Source organism: Sceloporus undulatus, chromosome 10 (assembly GCF_019175285.1).
Source record: "Sceloporus undulatus isolate JIND9_A2432 ecotype Alabama chromosome 10, SceUnd_v1.1, whole genome shotgun sequence".
NCBI lineage: Eukaryota > Metazoa > Chordata > Lepidosauria > Squamata > Phrynosomatidae > Sceloporus > Sceloporus undulatus.
In genome coordinates, this window is record NC_056531.1 from 16,143,990 (window position 1) to 16,160,298 (window position 16,309).

The 16,309-nt window shown below is 44.3% G+C and overlaps 1 protein-coding gene across 1 annotated transcript in view; it reads right to left on the minus strand.

The window, feature by feature from the left end:
* Window positions 1-9,062, minus strand: part of UPF1 (UPF1 RNA helicase and ATPase) — a 22,731-nt gene extending 13,669 nt beyond the window's left edge. Inside the window, exons 1-2 of the mRNA XM_042441908.1 lie at window positions 8,881-9,062; window positions 6,543-6,602 (exon numbers count right to left, since the gene is read on the minus strand). Coding sequence (XP_042297842.1) covers window positions 6,543-6,602; window positions 8,881-9,062 — 242 coding nt within the window. The remainder of the gene's footprint in view (window positions 1-6,542; window positions 6,603-8,880) is intronic.
* Window positions 9,063-16,309: the final 7,247 nt, after the last annotated feature.

Genomic DNA, 16,309 nt, shown 5'->3' on the forward strand with positions numbered 1-16,309 from the left:
TTAAATGTCCTACATTTTGGGCTGAGTTTTGTCCTGCAGGTGTCCTACAGTTTGGTCTTGAATTTGTTCCACATTTTGTCTCTGGTAATAGTGGACATAACTGGGTGCAAGAGTATGGAGGATATTGAAAGAGAAGGTACACCGGATGCGGGAAGAGTAATAATAATAATAATAATAATAATAATAATAATAATAATCTTTATTTCTACCCCGCCTTTCCACGGGTGTGATCAAGGCGGCTTACAAAAATCAAGGCGGCTTACAAAAATAATGCTTACCATATATACTTGGCTATAAGTCGACCTCACATGTAAGTCGAGGGCAGGTTTGGGGGCCAAAATTATGGATTTTGATATGACCCATGGATAAGTCTGAATAATTCTGCCCCACCTGGAATAATGTTGTGTCCAGTTCTGGGCAAAACAATTCAAAAAGGACATTGAGAAACTGGAGCCATGTGTCCAAAGGAGGGAGACTAAAATGGTGAAATCTCTGGAAACCCTGCAGCCCTATGAGGAAGGACTTAGGGAGCTGGGTATGTTTAGCCTGGAGAAAAGAAGGTTAAGGGGAGATATGATAGCCCTGTTTAAATATTTGAAGGGATGTCATATTGAGGAGGGAGCAAGCTTGTTTTCTGCTGCTCCAGAGACTAGGACCCGGAACAATGGATCCAAGCTTCAGGAAAAGAGATTCCAGCTCAACATTCGGAGGAACCTCCTGAGAGTAAGGGCTGTTCAATACTGGAATGCACTTCTTCCTCAGAGATTATGGTGGAGTCTCCTTTCTTGGAGGTCTTTAAGCCGAGGCTGGATGGCCATCTGTCAATGGGGATGCTTTGACTGAGAGTTCCTGCATGGCAGAAGAAGAAGGCTCTTCTTGGGGTCTCTTCCAACTCTGTGCTTCTGTGATTCCAAGTCGAGAGTAAAACCTAGGGGCACATAATGAAGGACATAAAGGACGAAGCAAAGGAAAACAATGCCAAAGCACTGACAAAACCCCAGCAGGCATGATAGCTCTTTGTACTCCTCTATGGTACTCATTTGTTTCCCAAAGGGCAGTTAAAGCGGTCTCAAACTGGACCGTTCCTGCCGTTTGTCATGGGCCTTTGTGACCCAAGGAGGAACCTAGATCAACTGCTGAGGCAGCGAGGGAGAGGGAGAATAATAAAACAAAATGGCAGCATGGAGCGTGAGGTGTTTTGCGATGGATAAATGATCGAGAGACTGAAACTGGCGTGGCTTTATGTGAGAAGTATTTCTGCAACAACTTTTACGGTCCAAAACGCACTGCAGAAATAACCCAGTCTGAGACTGCTTTAACTGCTGTGGCTCAGCACTAAGGAACCCTGGGATTTGTAGTTTATTGGGGAACCAGAGCTCTCTCTGACAGAGAAGGCTCAATGTCTCACAGAACTACAATTCCCAGGATTCCCTAATAGCACTGGGCCAGTTTCACGTAGTAAAACTTTGGTTCTGGCCTCCTTTATTTCAAATGAACATCCGGGCCCATTCCCGCTCTGAAATTCAGGAGCCAATCAGGAGCCGCTTCGTAGATTTCCCCGCCCCCTGAGTCCGAGCGAAGGGGGCGTGGCCTCCACGCAGCTTTTTTTGCTCAGCAAGTGAAGCCCAACGGTTAAATCGAGATCGCGCATATGCCTCCCGCTCCGCGCGCGCGCACCTGAGCCGCCGCGTTACGTCACCCTCCACGTCCTCGACGTGTAGCGTCATCAGTTTAAGAGTTGCAGACTGAGCGGCCGCATTAAAAAAAAAAGCCGGAAGAGGCAGCACTTTTTAGGTTCGCTCGGAGGGAGGGGAGGTTACAGGTAACTCCGCTGACCCCTTGGTTCTTCAGGGGCGAGGTGTGGCTCCCCCCCAACGAGGCTCCAGTCGGTTCCTCCAGTGCTTCTTCCCATCTCCGGTCCGTCTCCTTGTTCTCAGTGAGCTAGCAGTGGGGCTCTTTCTCTTCTTCTCTTTCTCTCGCGCGCTCTCTTCTCTCGGCTCTCTCTCCTCTCTGTTGTTTTCTTTCTCCTTCTCTACCTTTCTCTCCTGTTGACTTCACAGAGTTGCTTCAGTTTTAGCAGTGGAATAACAGGATCCATTTTATTTTATTTTATTACCCAGAATAAAATGCTGTTTGAAACTACGCTTCCACGCAAGCTTAGCTCTTCTCTTCAAACCTCAAAGGAAAGGAGAGTAAAAGGCCAGTTATTAAATGTTCATCAAGGACTGGTTATTCTTGAAGCAGGACTCACCGAAATTGGAAAAGGAACCCCAAGGGCCATCCCGTTCAACTCCCTTCTGCCAGCAGGAGCTCACAATCAAAGCACCCCGGACAGATGGCATTACAGCCCTCTGTTTACGACCTCTAAAGAGAAGGATTTCTCAATGCTCTCAACATGGATCAATGGGCATTAAAAGAGGAGACAGTGTCTCAGTTACTCCAATGTAAAAGATGACGCCATTCATTCACCTGCTTTGAAATATGCTGCCTTTGCAAGCAGAGCACTCTTTTTCTCAATGCCATTGCAATTGCCTCTAAAAGAACCCACCAGGGTGTCCTTTCTCTTGTTTGAACACAGCTTTAGTACTTCAGCCGTGCCCTGAGGGCCAGGGAAGCTCGGAGAGCAACAGGCAACAAGGTGGGACTAAGAAGAATGGATTAGTATGAGATGCTGATTAGGAGTATAGTATTAGGATTATTCCGCGGATCTACTGGAATCCATAGCAGATTACAATAAGAAAAGAGGCGGGATCAGTTAAAATTCTTACAACTCCTATCCCCCCCCCCCGTATAAAAACATTAGTAATCTAAAAAGAGATTCTAACCAGAACAGATATTTTAAAACAGTAGTTCTATAAAATCACAGTTAAACTCAATGAATATTTGTAAAAAAAAGAAATGTATAGCGGGGACCAAATAGGATGGACGAAGGATGGAGAAACGGGAGAGAAGTGAAGGGGTGGGGGGGGGGCAGTGAAAAATAGAGGTGGACCTAAGTCTGGAAAGGCCTGCCAGAAGATATCCGTCTCTCAATATGTAGTGGATCTGCGTGTGAATTCTTTGCTCAGATCAGACTGGTAACCACTGCCAATCCATTTTCAGGAGGGGTGCTCCCCTTCATTTTCAGATCTTCTAAAAAGTGGGTAGTTAGAAGGTTTTACTTTACATCTGGGGATGCCTGTGGGGCTACATGAAATCTCCGAAAGATACTGCTGGGCGGTCCAATGTTTTCTTCACACTTGATCAATTGGACTGTTTTCTCATCTCCCCACAAAGAGGTGGACCTTCCTGTCCTGGAAATCTCCAGGGAGAGGCCATTCACCCTTTAACTCATTGCAGGACACTCCCTATACATTTTAATAATCAAATGTTATGTGTTATCGAGGCTTCACATATCCGCTAGTTTACAGTGAATGTCACAGGGTTTTTAGGCAAGGAACTCAACAAGATACGTTTTGCCAGTTCACCGCCTATGAAATAAACCTCTAGCACTCTTTCTGGTTTGTCTCCCATATAGTATCTAACCAGGGCTGACCCTGCTTAGGTTCCACGATCAGGTGGGATCTGGTGCATTTAGGGCATTTTTGGTACCTCATTCAAATAATACCTGTTTGAAAAGGTTCCGGTTTTTCTGCATTTTTGGGAGTGAGTATCTGTGTGACCCCTAGCATGTCCGAGAGGCAGCGAATTTGCTCCCAAACTCATTAAAACATGTCCACCCTTCTCCTTAAATGAACGGACTGGAAGAGATTGGGTATGTTTTAGCCCACTCTTTATAAAGCATCAAGGGTTATCATTCCTACCAAACTCTAGACTGACCTTACAATCTACGTCTATTCTACAGGGCTTGCAGAAATCTGGGAAGCGTTACCTTTTTGGACATACCTCCTGGGCATGATAGCTCCTTTTTGAATATCAGGAACGGTAGTCCCCAAACATTGAACTTTTCCAGTTAAGGCTATAGTCACACTTTAGCAAGAGTGGAACGAATGTGGGGGGAGGGACATATTCCCACAGCATGTTTTTTCACACCAGCAAGGTCTGAGTTGGGAAGACGCTTCAAATCCCAATTCATCACTACAATAATCCTAAACTACCATCACAATCCCATCAGATTTCCAATCAAGACTTCTGGATTAGACAGGCAAAATTCTAGTATCCCGCACAGCTCTATCAAGCCAGTCACCCCAAACAGAGCAACAAGCCGAAGAAAAAAAAATTCGACAGGCATAAGCTGAATAAAGAAAGTAAGTGCCAGTGTTCATTTCAGCATGGGGGACTTTCAGCATACTCCGTAGACCCAACTTAAATCAGTCAAGAAAGTATCTAGAGATCCAGTGATGTGCCACAAGGCAACATACTCCCTCCCCATCCCAACTCTGTCCTTCCAGTCTACCTTTAATTTTACTTACTGTGACAGTCCCGTCACTCCATTGTTGATACGCCCGCTCCCCCTGGTAAGTCGAATCCTGAGGAACAGGGCCAAATCGATCTGAGATTACACTCATCACCAAGGTTGGTAAACTATCCTGGAGAGAGAAAGGGAAAGAAATGTTTTAATGGTGAATGGTGGGCGAGGAACTATTCCCCCCCCCCCCAGTATGTAACATATATAGCCCAAGAAAAAAACATATGCTTTACCCACATAGCAATTTATTTCTGAATAACCTACTTTTGTGCTTCATTCCAAGAAAGTTCCGAAACAAATTAAAGCCAAAAATTCTAGCAGGAATTCACCAACAACAAGGGACTTGTGTTTAAATGAAAAGATTTTGACCAGTTTTACAATGTCCGTATTCCACCTATCGGTTTCTATTGATATTATTTTTGATGGCATCCATTGCACAACCCGTAGAGTGGATGGAACAGTTCATGCCATTGGGCCACAAAGTTGCATTGCCCACTCTGCCAAGTGCACCACCCTGGATACAGCTACAAGTGTTACAGAGCCCAACCGGAGCTCCCAATGTGCATTTCAGAAATATCTTGCCAGTTTGCCCTGATTATGTTTATTCATTATCACTAAAACAGAGGTGTTGTTACCTCTACAGCTTCGTCAAGGTATCTGTAAAATTTACGGGCAACAGACACCATGTGTAGAACTCTGGTACTGTTTACTCCAAGAAAAAATTCACGTGAAAAAGGACAGCAATCAAACTGAGAAGGACTCATCACAGAGAAACCGGCAAGATTTCCTTAAAACAAAAACAACTAGGCCTTTAAAAACCAAAAACGTCAATATCTAAAAACAAACTGGGATATTTATTATATTCTATAGTCCCCTATGGATCTGCATCCAGAGAGTACTCTACCATTCTGGCTTCATTTCCTCATTTCCATCTGTGGTTGATACCTAGTTCATGGCTATTAAGGACTTTAAAAGGACAGCACCAGCATTTTCAATTCAGTGGGAAAGAAACCGGTGTTCATATGCCATGCCACCCTTCCAGAAGTGCCAGGAACAGCTAGACTTTATAGGCACATTGTTCTAGGACATCCCCTGCCATCAGGACTTAAGAAAATTTCTCATACCTTCTGCAGCTCTGGCTGGGACAAACCCGGCTGGCTCTCGGAGATGGCTGGCTCATGGAGATGTGCCCTGAGTCAACGGTCCCTGAGGCGAAAGGTTGGGACAACCCACATCTTGACTGGCTTGGCTGTTCGGAGGTTGACTGGCTAGCTCCTGGGTAATTCCCAAAGCGGTTTTTCTTGCCGGCCCACCACGGCTTGTGGCCTGCCTTTCAGGTTCCCAGTCCTCCGAAACCAGAAATCAAATCTCTCAGATCCAACCACACACCACACAACATATATATATACCCAAAAAGTCATCAGCAAGAGCACATATTGCCAGCTGGAAGGAAGAAGCTGTCTGGCAACCCGTTGCAAAACCTTAGTTCAATCTCAAGTCCATGAAACTATCACACATGTTTTCCACTGCTGGGACATATAATAAGAGCAGGCACTACTACTGAATCAGACCCAAACTCAACCATCCCGAATTAGCTCCTCCAACCATGGCTAGCCAGGTGATGCAGGAACTTCAGGCAATTCAAATGATTGATTGCTACTTCCATAGGCAGGTTTAGATGTACGCCACAGGCATGGTCTACTCTTATATATATTTGTTTTTATGTTACAGCGCTGTGCACATATTCAGGCGCCTATATAAATACTAATAATAATCATAATAATAATAATAATAATAATTAATGATGTTAAGAACACCACTTCTAGATGCTCCAGAATTCAGGCTGGGGAACCTTTGGCCGCCAGTGGTTGGACCACAATTTCGCAAGAAAATCTCCGCCATTATGGTAAATAAAGGGGGATCATGGGGGTTTTGTAGGCCAAATGTCCCAGCTCTGCTGATGTTCAGACTCCACAGGAGAAGAGTAGAAGAAGAACTTTTTTTTCAAAAGCAGGAGAGCAAATTTTGAGACAACGACTTGGAAAATCTTGTCGAAAAAAAGCAGAGAAGAAAACCACCTTGTCCCTGAAGGATTACTCTCCTTTCCTTTCCTTAGAAGGGAATCATGACTTACTTCCCGCCCAGAAACAAGATGAAGGCTGCCAATTCAGGCCTGTCCTCCTCTTGCTGTCCCCTGGACAAAGTATACAAACAGATATTTAAAAGGAGACACTGACTAGGGTCAGCATCAGCTAGTGAAATCTACAAACCAGTTTTACCTTACAGCTCCATGTATCTTTTTTTTTTCAATTTCATTGGCGGGTTGGTATTCTCTTCCACCCCCTTGCAATTATAAAGCACCCCCACCCCACAACTTTTAGTTTTGCCAAAGATACCTCCCCAGTCAATCTGTAGCCAGTCATAGACCCGTGCCATTCATCTGCCATTAAAAAAAAAAAACACAAAAAAAAAAACCCCCAGGAGATCTCCGAGAAAGATGCAACCAGTCTATGTCTGGCTATGAATTAAAATGAGGACCCTTCACACCCCCACCCCTAGCCAGCTCTCCACCAGTCACAGAATGGCTGGTCAGGAGGGGCTTACTGCTAGAAACCTTGCGTCCCTGGTGGTGGGCGAAGATGGAAAAGGGAAGCCCCGTTCTGCCCTATGAATTTTTATGCTCGATCCTTAATCTACCATCGTGACACAGCTGTATGAGTTTCAGTGTCAATCAATATTATGCTCTATGTTACTCTCATGGCTGGAATTCCGGGAGCGCTGGTAAAACATCCTAACCTTTTAACGGATAAAAGTAAGCTACCCCAAAAAAAAAACTAATTAAAAAAAAAATGGAATGTCCAGTAAAAACACAATGGCTGTGACACACGCTAAGACTACGAATCATGTTGAATTCTTGCCCGCAAAGCTAACAGGCCTACAAAAAAACTGCCTAGTTTTGGCTATGAAGCAGTATGAAATCAAAGGCAGGCTCTTCACTGAAGAGAGAAAGATAGTGTGCTCTCTATCCAAAACTTGTGTGGGACTGCTCAAGCTGTGCTGGCCCAGAAGCAAAAAGGTTTTTATTAGAACGGTTACTGCAACGTTTTAGGACCAATTCCAGCCATCAAATAAATTTACACTAGCGACACAAGAGCTACCATTATGTCGCTATAGAAATTTCTTTTTTATATCCTGCCTCCTGAGCATTTCAGAGAGATTTTGCCCAGTAAGAGCAATTTCAGATAGTATCTTACCAGCAGCTGGCCCATTGGCTGCCAAAATATCTGCGTGGTGCATAGGTGGGGGGCCCCCGCATGGAGGCCTATCCAAGTTGAATGGGGATGGGATATTCATGGCGGTAACATGGCTAGGCCCAGCGCTGATCATCCCAATCTGATAGTTGCGTTTGGAAGAGTAAAAAAAAAAAAACCCCCCCCCTGTTGGAAGGAGGCCTGAGAAAAGGCGCATGGGGGAAGAAAGAATTCGAAGGATCTATACTCCAAGGCAAAAAGAGTTACACAATGAGACTACAAGTAACAGACATTATTATTCTTGTTCCTGCAAAAATATAAGGGTATAGAACAAGCAAAATCTATTGTACAAATCTCCACTGAATGCTTAGCAGTCATCTACAGCACAAGATGACCTACTGATCACGAAAGCAAAAGCACAGAGAAGATGTTGCTTCCCCGACTCAAAAATATGAGAGAAGACACCGCTGGTATGCAACGTCCTTAGTTTGGATCTGAGTGTCCGGACCCACTTGTTTGACTGGGAAATCTCCATCTTTGAGATTCTCACCTGGCTGCCTGCGGTATATACAGATCCGGGTGCTATGCTTCGCGTGGCCATCATACATGGCAGTTGTCATGAATCGGGGGCTCCCTAAGGAAAGGACGATGATTTTTTAAAAACCAATCCGCTCACATGTATCACGGAGAAAAAAAAGGCTTAGTATTAAATGTCACACACTTCAACAGCTACTTGTGCTCAAACCAGGACAGCTGTACTCCAGAAAACAAAGGGGAGTAGAGGTGAATCTGCTTCTTTTCAGAAGCGTTTCAACAGGAAAGACAGAACCCTTCTCGAAGGTTTCAGAAACCTTTTTTGGATGGACGACGCATGTCAATATATGTAAATGCTATCTAATTTGGGCATAATACATTAGATTTCAGAAGGAAATTTGCAGTCCCTCTCCCTGATTCTACTCCCTGTGCCACAAGCCCACCTGCTTGGCTAGAAAAAAAAAATGTGAAGAGACCCTTCCAAAAGCTGCTCTCTAGTAAGATACATCACAAAGATGGACCACAGTTAAGAAAGCTTATTGATATTAACTCACTGCGATGGTTATTCAACAGACACCCCCACCCTGGCACTCAAGCTATTCATGTTTCCAGCCACTGAAGCTTAGACAAGCAAAACGCTCTCCCAACCTATGATCCTCTCGGATACCAGTCTGACCTGGGCCTTACCGGGTGATTGGTATTGACCACGCTTCGAGGTGCTGCTGAACTGGCATGAGGCTCTCGCGGAGGTGTTTAGCGGTCCTTTTTTCCACATAGAACCTTTTCTGTTCCTTGTAGTAGTTCAGCAGATGATTCAAAGGGGTTGCTTGGCGAGTGCCTTTGGCTTTCCAACAATTAATGACCGCCATATCTAGAGAGACCAAGTCAAAGTGATTGTATCCACAGTTAGGTTTGGAAGCATATCTGGCATGGCTGTGGCCTGTGCCCATCTGGTGCCTGGAAACTGGGCTCGCTCTCAACATGTAGCCTGCCTGAGACTGTGTTCTTATCAATTTCCCTTCTCCATCTCCCCTTCTGTGAAAGTGAGGCCATGATGCCTGAGGGAAACTTTCCAGAAAAGGCAGTGATGCTTTGCAGTGCCTGACAAAGACCACAAATTCAAGTGGGTCATTTATGTGGTTTTTCATCCACTTAGTATTATGCTTGTTTAGGTTTTGTTCTGTCTATGAGATTTTTTAAAGAAAACTTGTAAATACTTTCAATTTGTTGTCTTTGACTCTATAAAACCTGCTTTCAGAGAATACCAAGTGGTGGAGCCCATGCAAGTAAAACAAAACAAGCAAAAGCAGCAAAACGTACAGCCTCATGAAGTACTGAGTTGCAGCCAAGATTCTAATTCAGTATACTTTCCAGCAAATTCTATTGCGGACAATCCCAAGGCTGATGAGTTACTTTTGGCTGAGCTTTTTGGAACTTATTTTTTTGGTGCAAGCTTTACAACCTCAGCTGTCCCTGAAGAACACTGTTTGGATTTTTAACAACAGCTCCAAGACTTAAAAATGTCAAGTCCAGTTCTGAAAAGACTACCAAAATCCAGATGAGTAATGCAAAGGGGCAGAGGTGCAAACAGCGCTGGCTTTGCACAGGAAGGGATCTCGCCATACCTCGCCTCTGGTGAGAGCTTACATTGAGACGTCTGGGTTGGGATCATCAGGAAAGCCCAATTCCTTTGGTTGTTCATTGGCCCTGACGCAGGGACAGATGATGAATTCCTTCTCTCGGCTTGGTGGAATGCATCTACGCTGGCAATTCCACTTCCTTGAAAAGGAGAGAAACAAAAACCGAAACAGATTTACTTTTCTCCTAGCTACAGATGTGAACATTCAAGGTTATATTTTCTGTCTCACTGTGACACATGCCTCCACCTGCCTTACATATTTAAATTTTACTGTTAACAGAAAATTAACAGTTTCTGGATGCCCGTTTCTCTGTTTTAATTCAACACCAGTCCCGAAAGTTGGGGAAAACTTTGACTGAGGGACAAATAGTCACCTTGCACAATTATACTTACTAATTAATACTTAATAATAATTAGTTTTATTTATCTAACCGCTATTCCAAAGCTCCTTTTTTTTTTAGCGGTGTGACCAGCAAGTAAGCTAATTAGCAAGTAAGCTAATTGCCCCAACAATCTGGGTACTCATTTTAGCGACTCGGAAGGATGCAAGCCTTGAGTCGCGTTGAGGCCCTTTTGTGGTCTTGAACTCGCAACTTGTGGTTTTGACGTGAAGGTGCCAGTACAGGCATTCTAACCACTGCGGCCACCAGGGCTCCTGGCTGGTGCAGCTGGAGCGTAACACACTTCCTTGTATTACACTGATCCACACTTTGCCAATCAACAGCAGCCAGGTTTCTATGTTCCCACTAGGAAGAGTTTCTAGCATCCAACTGTGGGCTAGTTGCTTTGCATGAAGGGTTAGAAGCTTGCATTGCTTTCTGTAGGGAAACCCAGCAAAATCACACAGGGAACAGTACTGGTAATAAAGCTTGGTGTGATAGGAGCCACTGAACGCATGTCCTGCCACCAGGTAGGAACGGTGCCCCCATACGGAGTGACCAGTGCTGATCCCAATCTGATCTGGTTTTGCGCAACTTTAGCAGCTTGGTGGTTATCTTCCTCTTACATTTGCAGCTTCCGTTTGTTTGGTAAAAGTAGCGTGTGGCTAGATGGAAGAATCAGTTTCTCTTTTGCTTGTTTAAGCTAGCAATGCGTGGTAATACTTTAACCTTCTTGACATTCCAGCTCAACCAATAACTTCTTAGTGCTCTGCATTCTGCGCACTCTGAGAGATTATTTGTTCCTGCCTACGGAGAAGAAAGGGGTTGACCAACCCCACAGGTAGGATGTTGCACTCCTCTCCAGAGGGAAAGGATGTACACTTACCCACTTCTAGAATACTAGTCACTAATGCCACGGACAGGCTATGTTACTCTAGCGGGCTTTCAGGAATCACTGGAAACTGGCGCTTGGTTATGTAATTGATGTTTTAGGCTACCATCCGTGACCCAAGATAATCTGAACTGGGAAACACAGCCAGAAACCGTCTTCACCAGTGCTGCTCCGTGTCTGAGTGATGACAGGGCATGGATGGACACGGGGAATTTAGCAGTGTCCCCACAACTCACACTTGATGTTTACACATATGTTCTCCCTCTCCCTCCCACTGCCAATCCACTCACATGCCAAAATTAACTGCATCTCCACTAACATTTTCAAGACACTTTAAGTATCAACAACACTAAGACGTTCCAGCTTCCTTTCACTCTTTAAAAATCATGAAGTAAACAGTTGAGGCAGGAAATTTTCTTTTGCATTAAATGATACACCCCTCATTTACTTAGCTTGTTAAGCAAGGCAAGGATGGAGATATGCAAAGCACTCAAGCAAAGATTACCAAATCCTTTTCTGTGTGTTAGCTGGAGCCCTCTGTCTTTCTTCGTTGCATTTACCTGTTTCAGGTATGAAGTCCCAGAACTTGCAATTTTTCTCTTGCCCTTGGGGTCACCTAGACGACCCTAGGCTTGTCTGGTGGGCCATGGAAGAGTCCCATCCCTTCTTCACACGGTCCGCTCTGCAGGGGAAACAAAACCAGGATAATCTTCCTCTGTGTTCCTTGGCATTACTAGCAATGAGCTACTGTCAAATTATTTCAAGTTCAGAAGAATTACCCTGAACAGACTTCCCACGGTGGTACAAGCACATCCCAAGCTGGTGAGTAAAGATCATCCTCCTAGGAATGTGTTGGTGTAGCGACTTTTAGGATGATTTCCTCCTTGAGGCAATTGGCGGAGCCTCACGAGCCGGGGCAGGATCTATTCAGCTGATTGGGGGAGCGGGATTGCAGATGCAACAAAAGGCCTAGCTGTCTTGGCCGAGGCTGTACCAGAAGCATGAATGGTTAACAGTCAACCATTTTTATAAAAAAATTTGATGTACCAATCAGGGACAATGGGAACAGGCACTGAATGAAACGGATAAGCAACCAGTGCCAAATAAAGACATAAATCACGAGTTGATATTCAATATGGCCAGCCGTCGGGTGATGCTCAAACAGGCCATATCTAGCGCCACACGGCATTATTTCTTATGCGCATTAGGGGAACCTTAGTTTGGCACCCAAACTGACCTATTTCAAACACCTCCACACAAATGGTGGAGTTGTGCCCTGTTCATACCCCCCCACTTGCATCTAATGCCTCCTTGTGGGCAGAAAATCTCCTGTGGCAGTGGCACAACCTCAGCCCCTCAGCCTCATCGGGGTGGTGGGAGGACGGGGCTTGAGATCATGTTTATTCAAGGGAGAGGGACAGGCACATTTGTGGACTTTTAGCTTTTCGAAATAGCCTCAGCGCTTGGGAATCAGAGGAGATGATCTGCAGATCATCCCCTTTGCTTCCAGCACTTGACAGGCAGCTCTGGAGGACAGGACAGCCGTGGGACGACTAAGGAGCAAATTTTCTAGCTCCCAGTGAGACAGATAAGAGGGCTCAAACCCTTGGGTCTGAGTGATAAGTATGGTATTGGAGAGAGAGAGGTTCTTACAGCTAAAGGAAGTCTGAAGCTTCTCAGGCTCCTTGGTGTTCTGCCAGCGATGGAGTTTGCCTACCAGCCTCTCCCCTTCTCTCCCCTCTTTTACCTTCAGTGACCCCATTCTGAAGAGATCCCTCATAGAAGATTTTGGAAGAAAAGCCTCCGGGCTGGGTGCATGCGGTTGGTACTTGCACTTGCAAAACGGATGGGTCTGATGCCCCCGCACTACAAGCCGCTCAAAGAGAGACTGAGACAGGCCTGCTTTTGCTGCCTTCTTGCAGATCACAACAGGGCCAAGCTGCCTTGGTTCTCCACAAGGATCAGCTAGGAAGATTAAAGAGTCAGAAATCAATACAGGATGACCGTTCACCCCACACCCACGCAGGAAGGACACATGTATGTAGCCCAAATCCAGGGTAAGTCCTCCACCACCATGGGAAGATCAAATTATACATGCAGCCAAGAAGAAAAGGCTGCCTGTGGGTTCCAAGGCCTTCAGATTCTAAAATGCACCACACATCCACGCAGTTCTCCCTTTGAAGAATCACTGCTATCTGCATCAGGCAAAAATGTTTTAAAATCACACATAGGAAAAAAGACACAAGCCTGTAATTTTGTAGGATGTCGCTGTTCAGGTGTAATGGACGGGACATCATGAAGGCCGGCCCTTTTCCTTCTGGCCATGTGGGTATACTCAGGAAATAAAAAATTTTTTTAACTCCAATAGCAAGATAAAAAAGAGATGCTCTTCTTGCGCTCCATGTGTCTCTGCTCAAGCTGACAAAGATGCTCAAGCGGAGCATCTCTCTCTTAGGATTGATTGTACATCAATATGGGATAACATAGAAGCCCTCCAAATATTCTTCCAAAGAATCGCTTACCTGGTTAAAAATAAATTTTAACTACCTCTAAATGGGGAGATCTAGACATGCTTTCACAAATAGGCTGTTCTTTATGGTACCCATACTGTCTAAAATATTCTTTGGAATGGATACAATATTTTTCTCACTTTACTTTAGCCATCTCAGAAAAGATTTACCACCTTTACTTTGCAGTGTGTGTCATCTGATATTTGCAGGGTAGATCTAATAATGTTCTTGTGACTCAAAGACTCTGTATTGTGAGGGAAGGTGAAGTTGTAGGCATCTATTCAATATCTGATACAGCTCCCGCATACACTCCCCTAGAGAACGTTCCTTGTCCATACTCTTCTCATCTCTAAACATTCGCCCTCTTGAGCAGATCTGCATCTTATAATGATATAATGTTTACATCACTGTTATCGTTTCAACTGTCCTGGATGCTAGTATGCCTATGCTCTACGGTACTAAAATTCAGTTGTATTTTGGACTGTTGTAGATAGCTGGTATTTTAATCCTACAATTGGCCCTCTATCTTGGATTTTTTATCCATCGATTCAAGCCTCCACGCTTTAAAATATCATTTTTTAAGACGTATAAATTCCCAATCGGCAAAAACATTGATTTTCCCTTAAGGAAAACCATTTGCTCATCATTTATATTTAAGGGACTTGGGATCACAGGAATTGTATCTCATGGGGGATGCTGTCTGATTGTAACCAGAGTCTAACAAGATCCCCACTGTAGTTTATTCATTATCATTACTATTAAAGTGATTTTGTAATAAGTGTAAACGCTATTGTATTTTATCTGTTCACTTTGTATTTTTTCATTTTAATTATCTTAATGTTTTGAACTGTGAGGCTTGTGGCTTTTAGCAATACAGCATTTTACCAAACATTTTTGCCTGATGAAGAAGCCCTTGGAGGTTTCGAAGCTGCACGTGTATTTTGGCATTTTGATTGGTCCAATAAAGGCATCACTGTTTTACTGTGCTTTGCTTCTTACTCCAACCCTTTTTTTTTTTTTTTTTTAACTGAATCCTTTCCCCTTCCTATCCCTTATAAGGACCCTTACGTTCTTAGAAATACCCTTCAAGGACACTTGGTTCAAGAGTTGACCACATGCAAAGGAGAATTTTAATTTAGCAAAATTTTGTTACTTAATCTCACTTCCTCTGAACCCAATTGCAAATTCTTTCCCGAACAGCAAGAAGGCAAACATTTCAGACCATTCAGAGGCCTTCAAAATCTTCATGTACTCCAAACTGCCGGCACATAAAAGATGACTGCAAACCCACTAGGAACTGCAGAACAGTTTATTTTTTCTATACCACTGCTTTTGTAAAACAGCTTGTCTACCTGCTTTTCTCTAAGGACAACTGGAACCATGCATTCCGGCTCCGTGGCCTGGGTGCTTTCACGATCAAAATGGCGCGGAACGCATTTCGCCAGCCTTGGATCCCCAGCTCCCACACATGGCAGGCAAATGGACATCGCCATTCTGAGCAGGCCAAAGAAGCAGAATTTAAGTAAGGAGCAGGTCAGTGTGGACGGAACTCCCATTACCCCTCCCACCTCATTAAAATACCCAGACGGCTATGGGCTTATTACACTGCTTGATCATGCGTTCTACAACCACCAGGATTGTTGATAAGAGACTGTCCTTGAATAGAGTAGGCACCGAAGTGGCTTTTAACCTCCTCTATCAAACTTGTAGACATAGGTAACTTGTTTGCTTACAACTGACCAGCACAGGCCCTATGCAAGAGAAGAGACCCGTATCAGAGGCAAAACGGTTACTTTTACCATTACAATTCCCGCCGGCTGTCGTTTCAGTGCCCTGGTGAGCGCTTTCTCATCCGCCGCTGACAGTTCCCCAGTCTCATCCTTCAGCTGCTGTAGCTTCTGGGTTCCGGGCCTACTGAAAACCAAACCCACACACAAACCCTCACTCGTAATTGTATAATACTTCCATTATCCAAGACCCTTTAAGAGTTATTCTTTAAAGAAGTCAGATCCTAGTTTTAAATTCATCCGTCATTGAAGTCATCACAGTTAAACTATCGAACAACTAAAATGTACCCCACATCGTCGTTGGCTGAGCTTATAGTCCAGGCAGCCATGATTAAAAAAAATCAGATAAAATAATGTCTAAAATGTCTTAAAGTATCAGCTAGAGGCAAAGACTTTGGCAGATATAGGGGGCGGGGGATCCCTATCTCCGGTACAGAGTGACAGGAAAAAAAACACCCAAATTCTGAGCCCCTTCTTCACCTGTCCAGTTCCTGATCCTGATTTGCAACGCCGGAAAGAGGACTGGAGAGTCAATTGCCTCGCGGGCTCTTGCACAAAGGCGGGGACCACTTTCGTCCAGTTGGTGATCTTCTCTGTCAACTGATCCCCAGCGATTGTTACTTTGGGGCACAGACTAGTAAAGGCCTTGAAAAAAGACAGCAAAAAAAAGATGGTCAGTGTTAATTGACACAAATAGCCAATCTTCATAAGCGGATCTCCTTCCCACCCTAACAATTGTTTCAAGGTTCTACTCACAATGTGGCACTTATTATACAGAGGAAGGGGAGCATAAGGGGGGCTAAATTACTACGTTAATACATTAAAACAACTATTCCCTCTCACTCCCAACTCTATCGAATCTACAAAAATACCAAACTCAGCTCTTAAATGCCACTCCTAAACCTGAC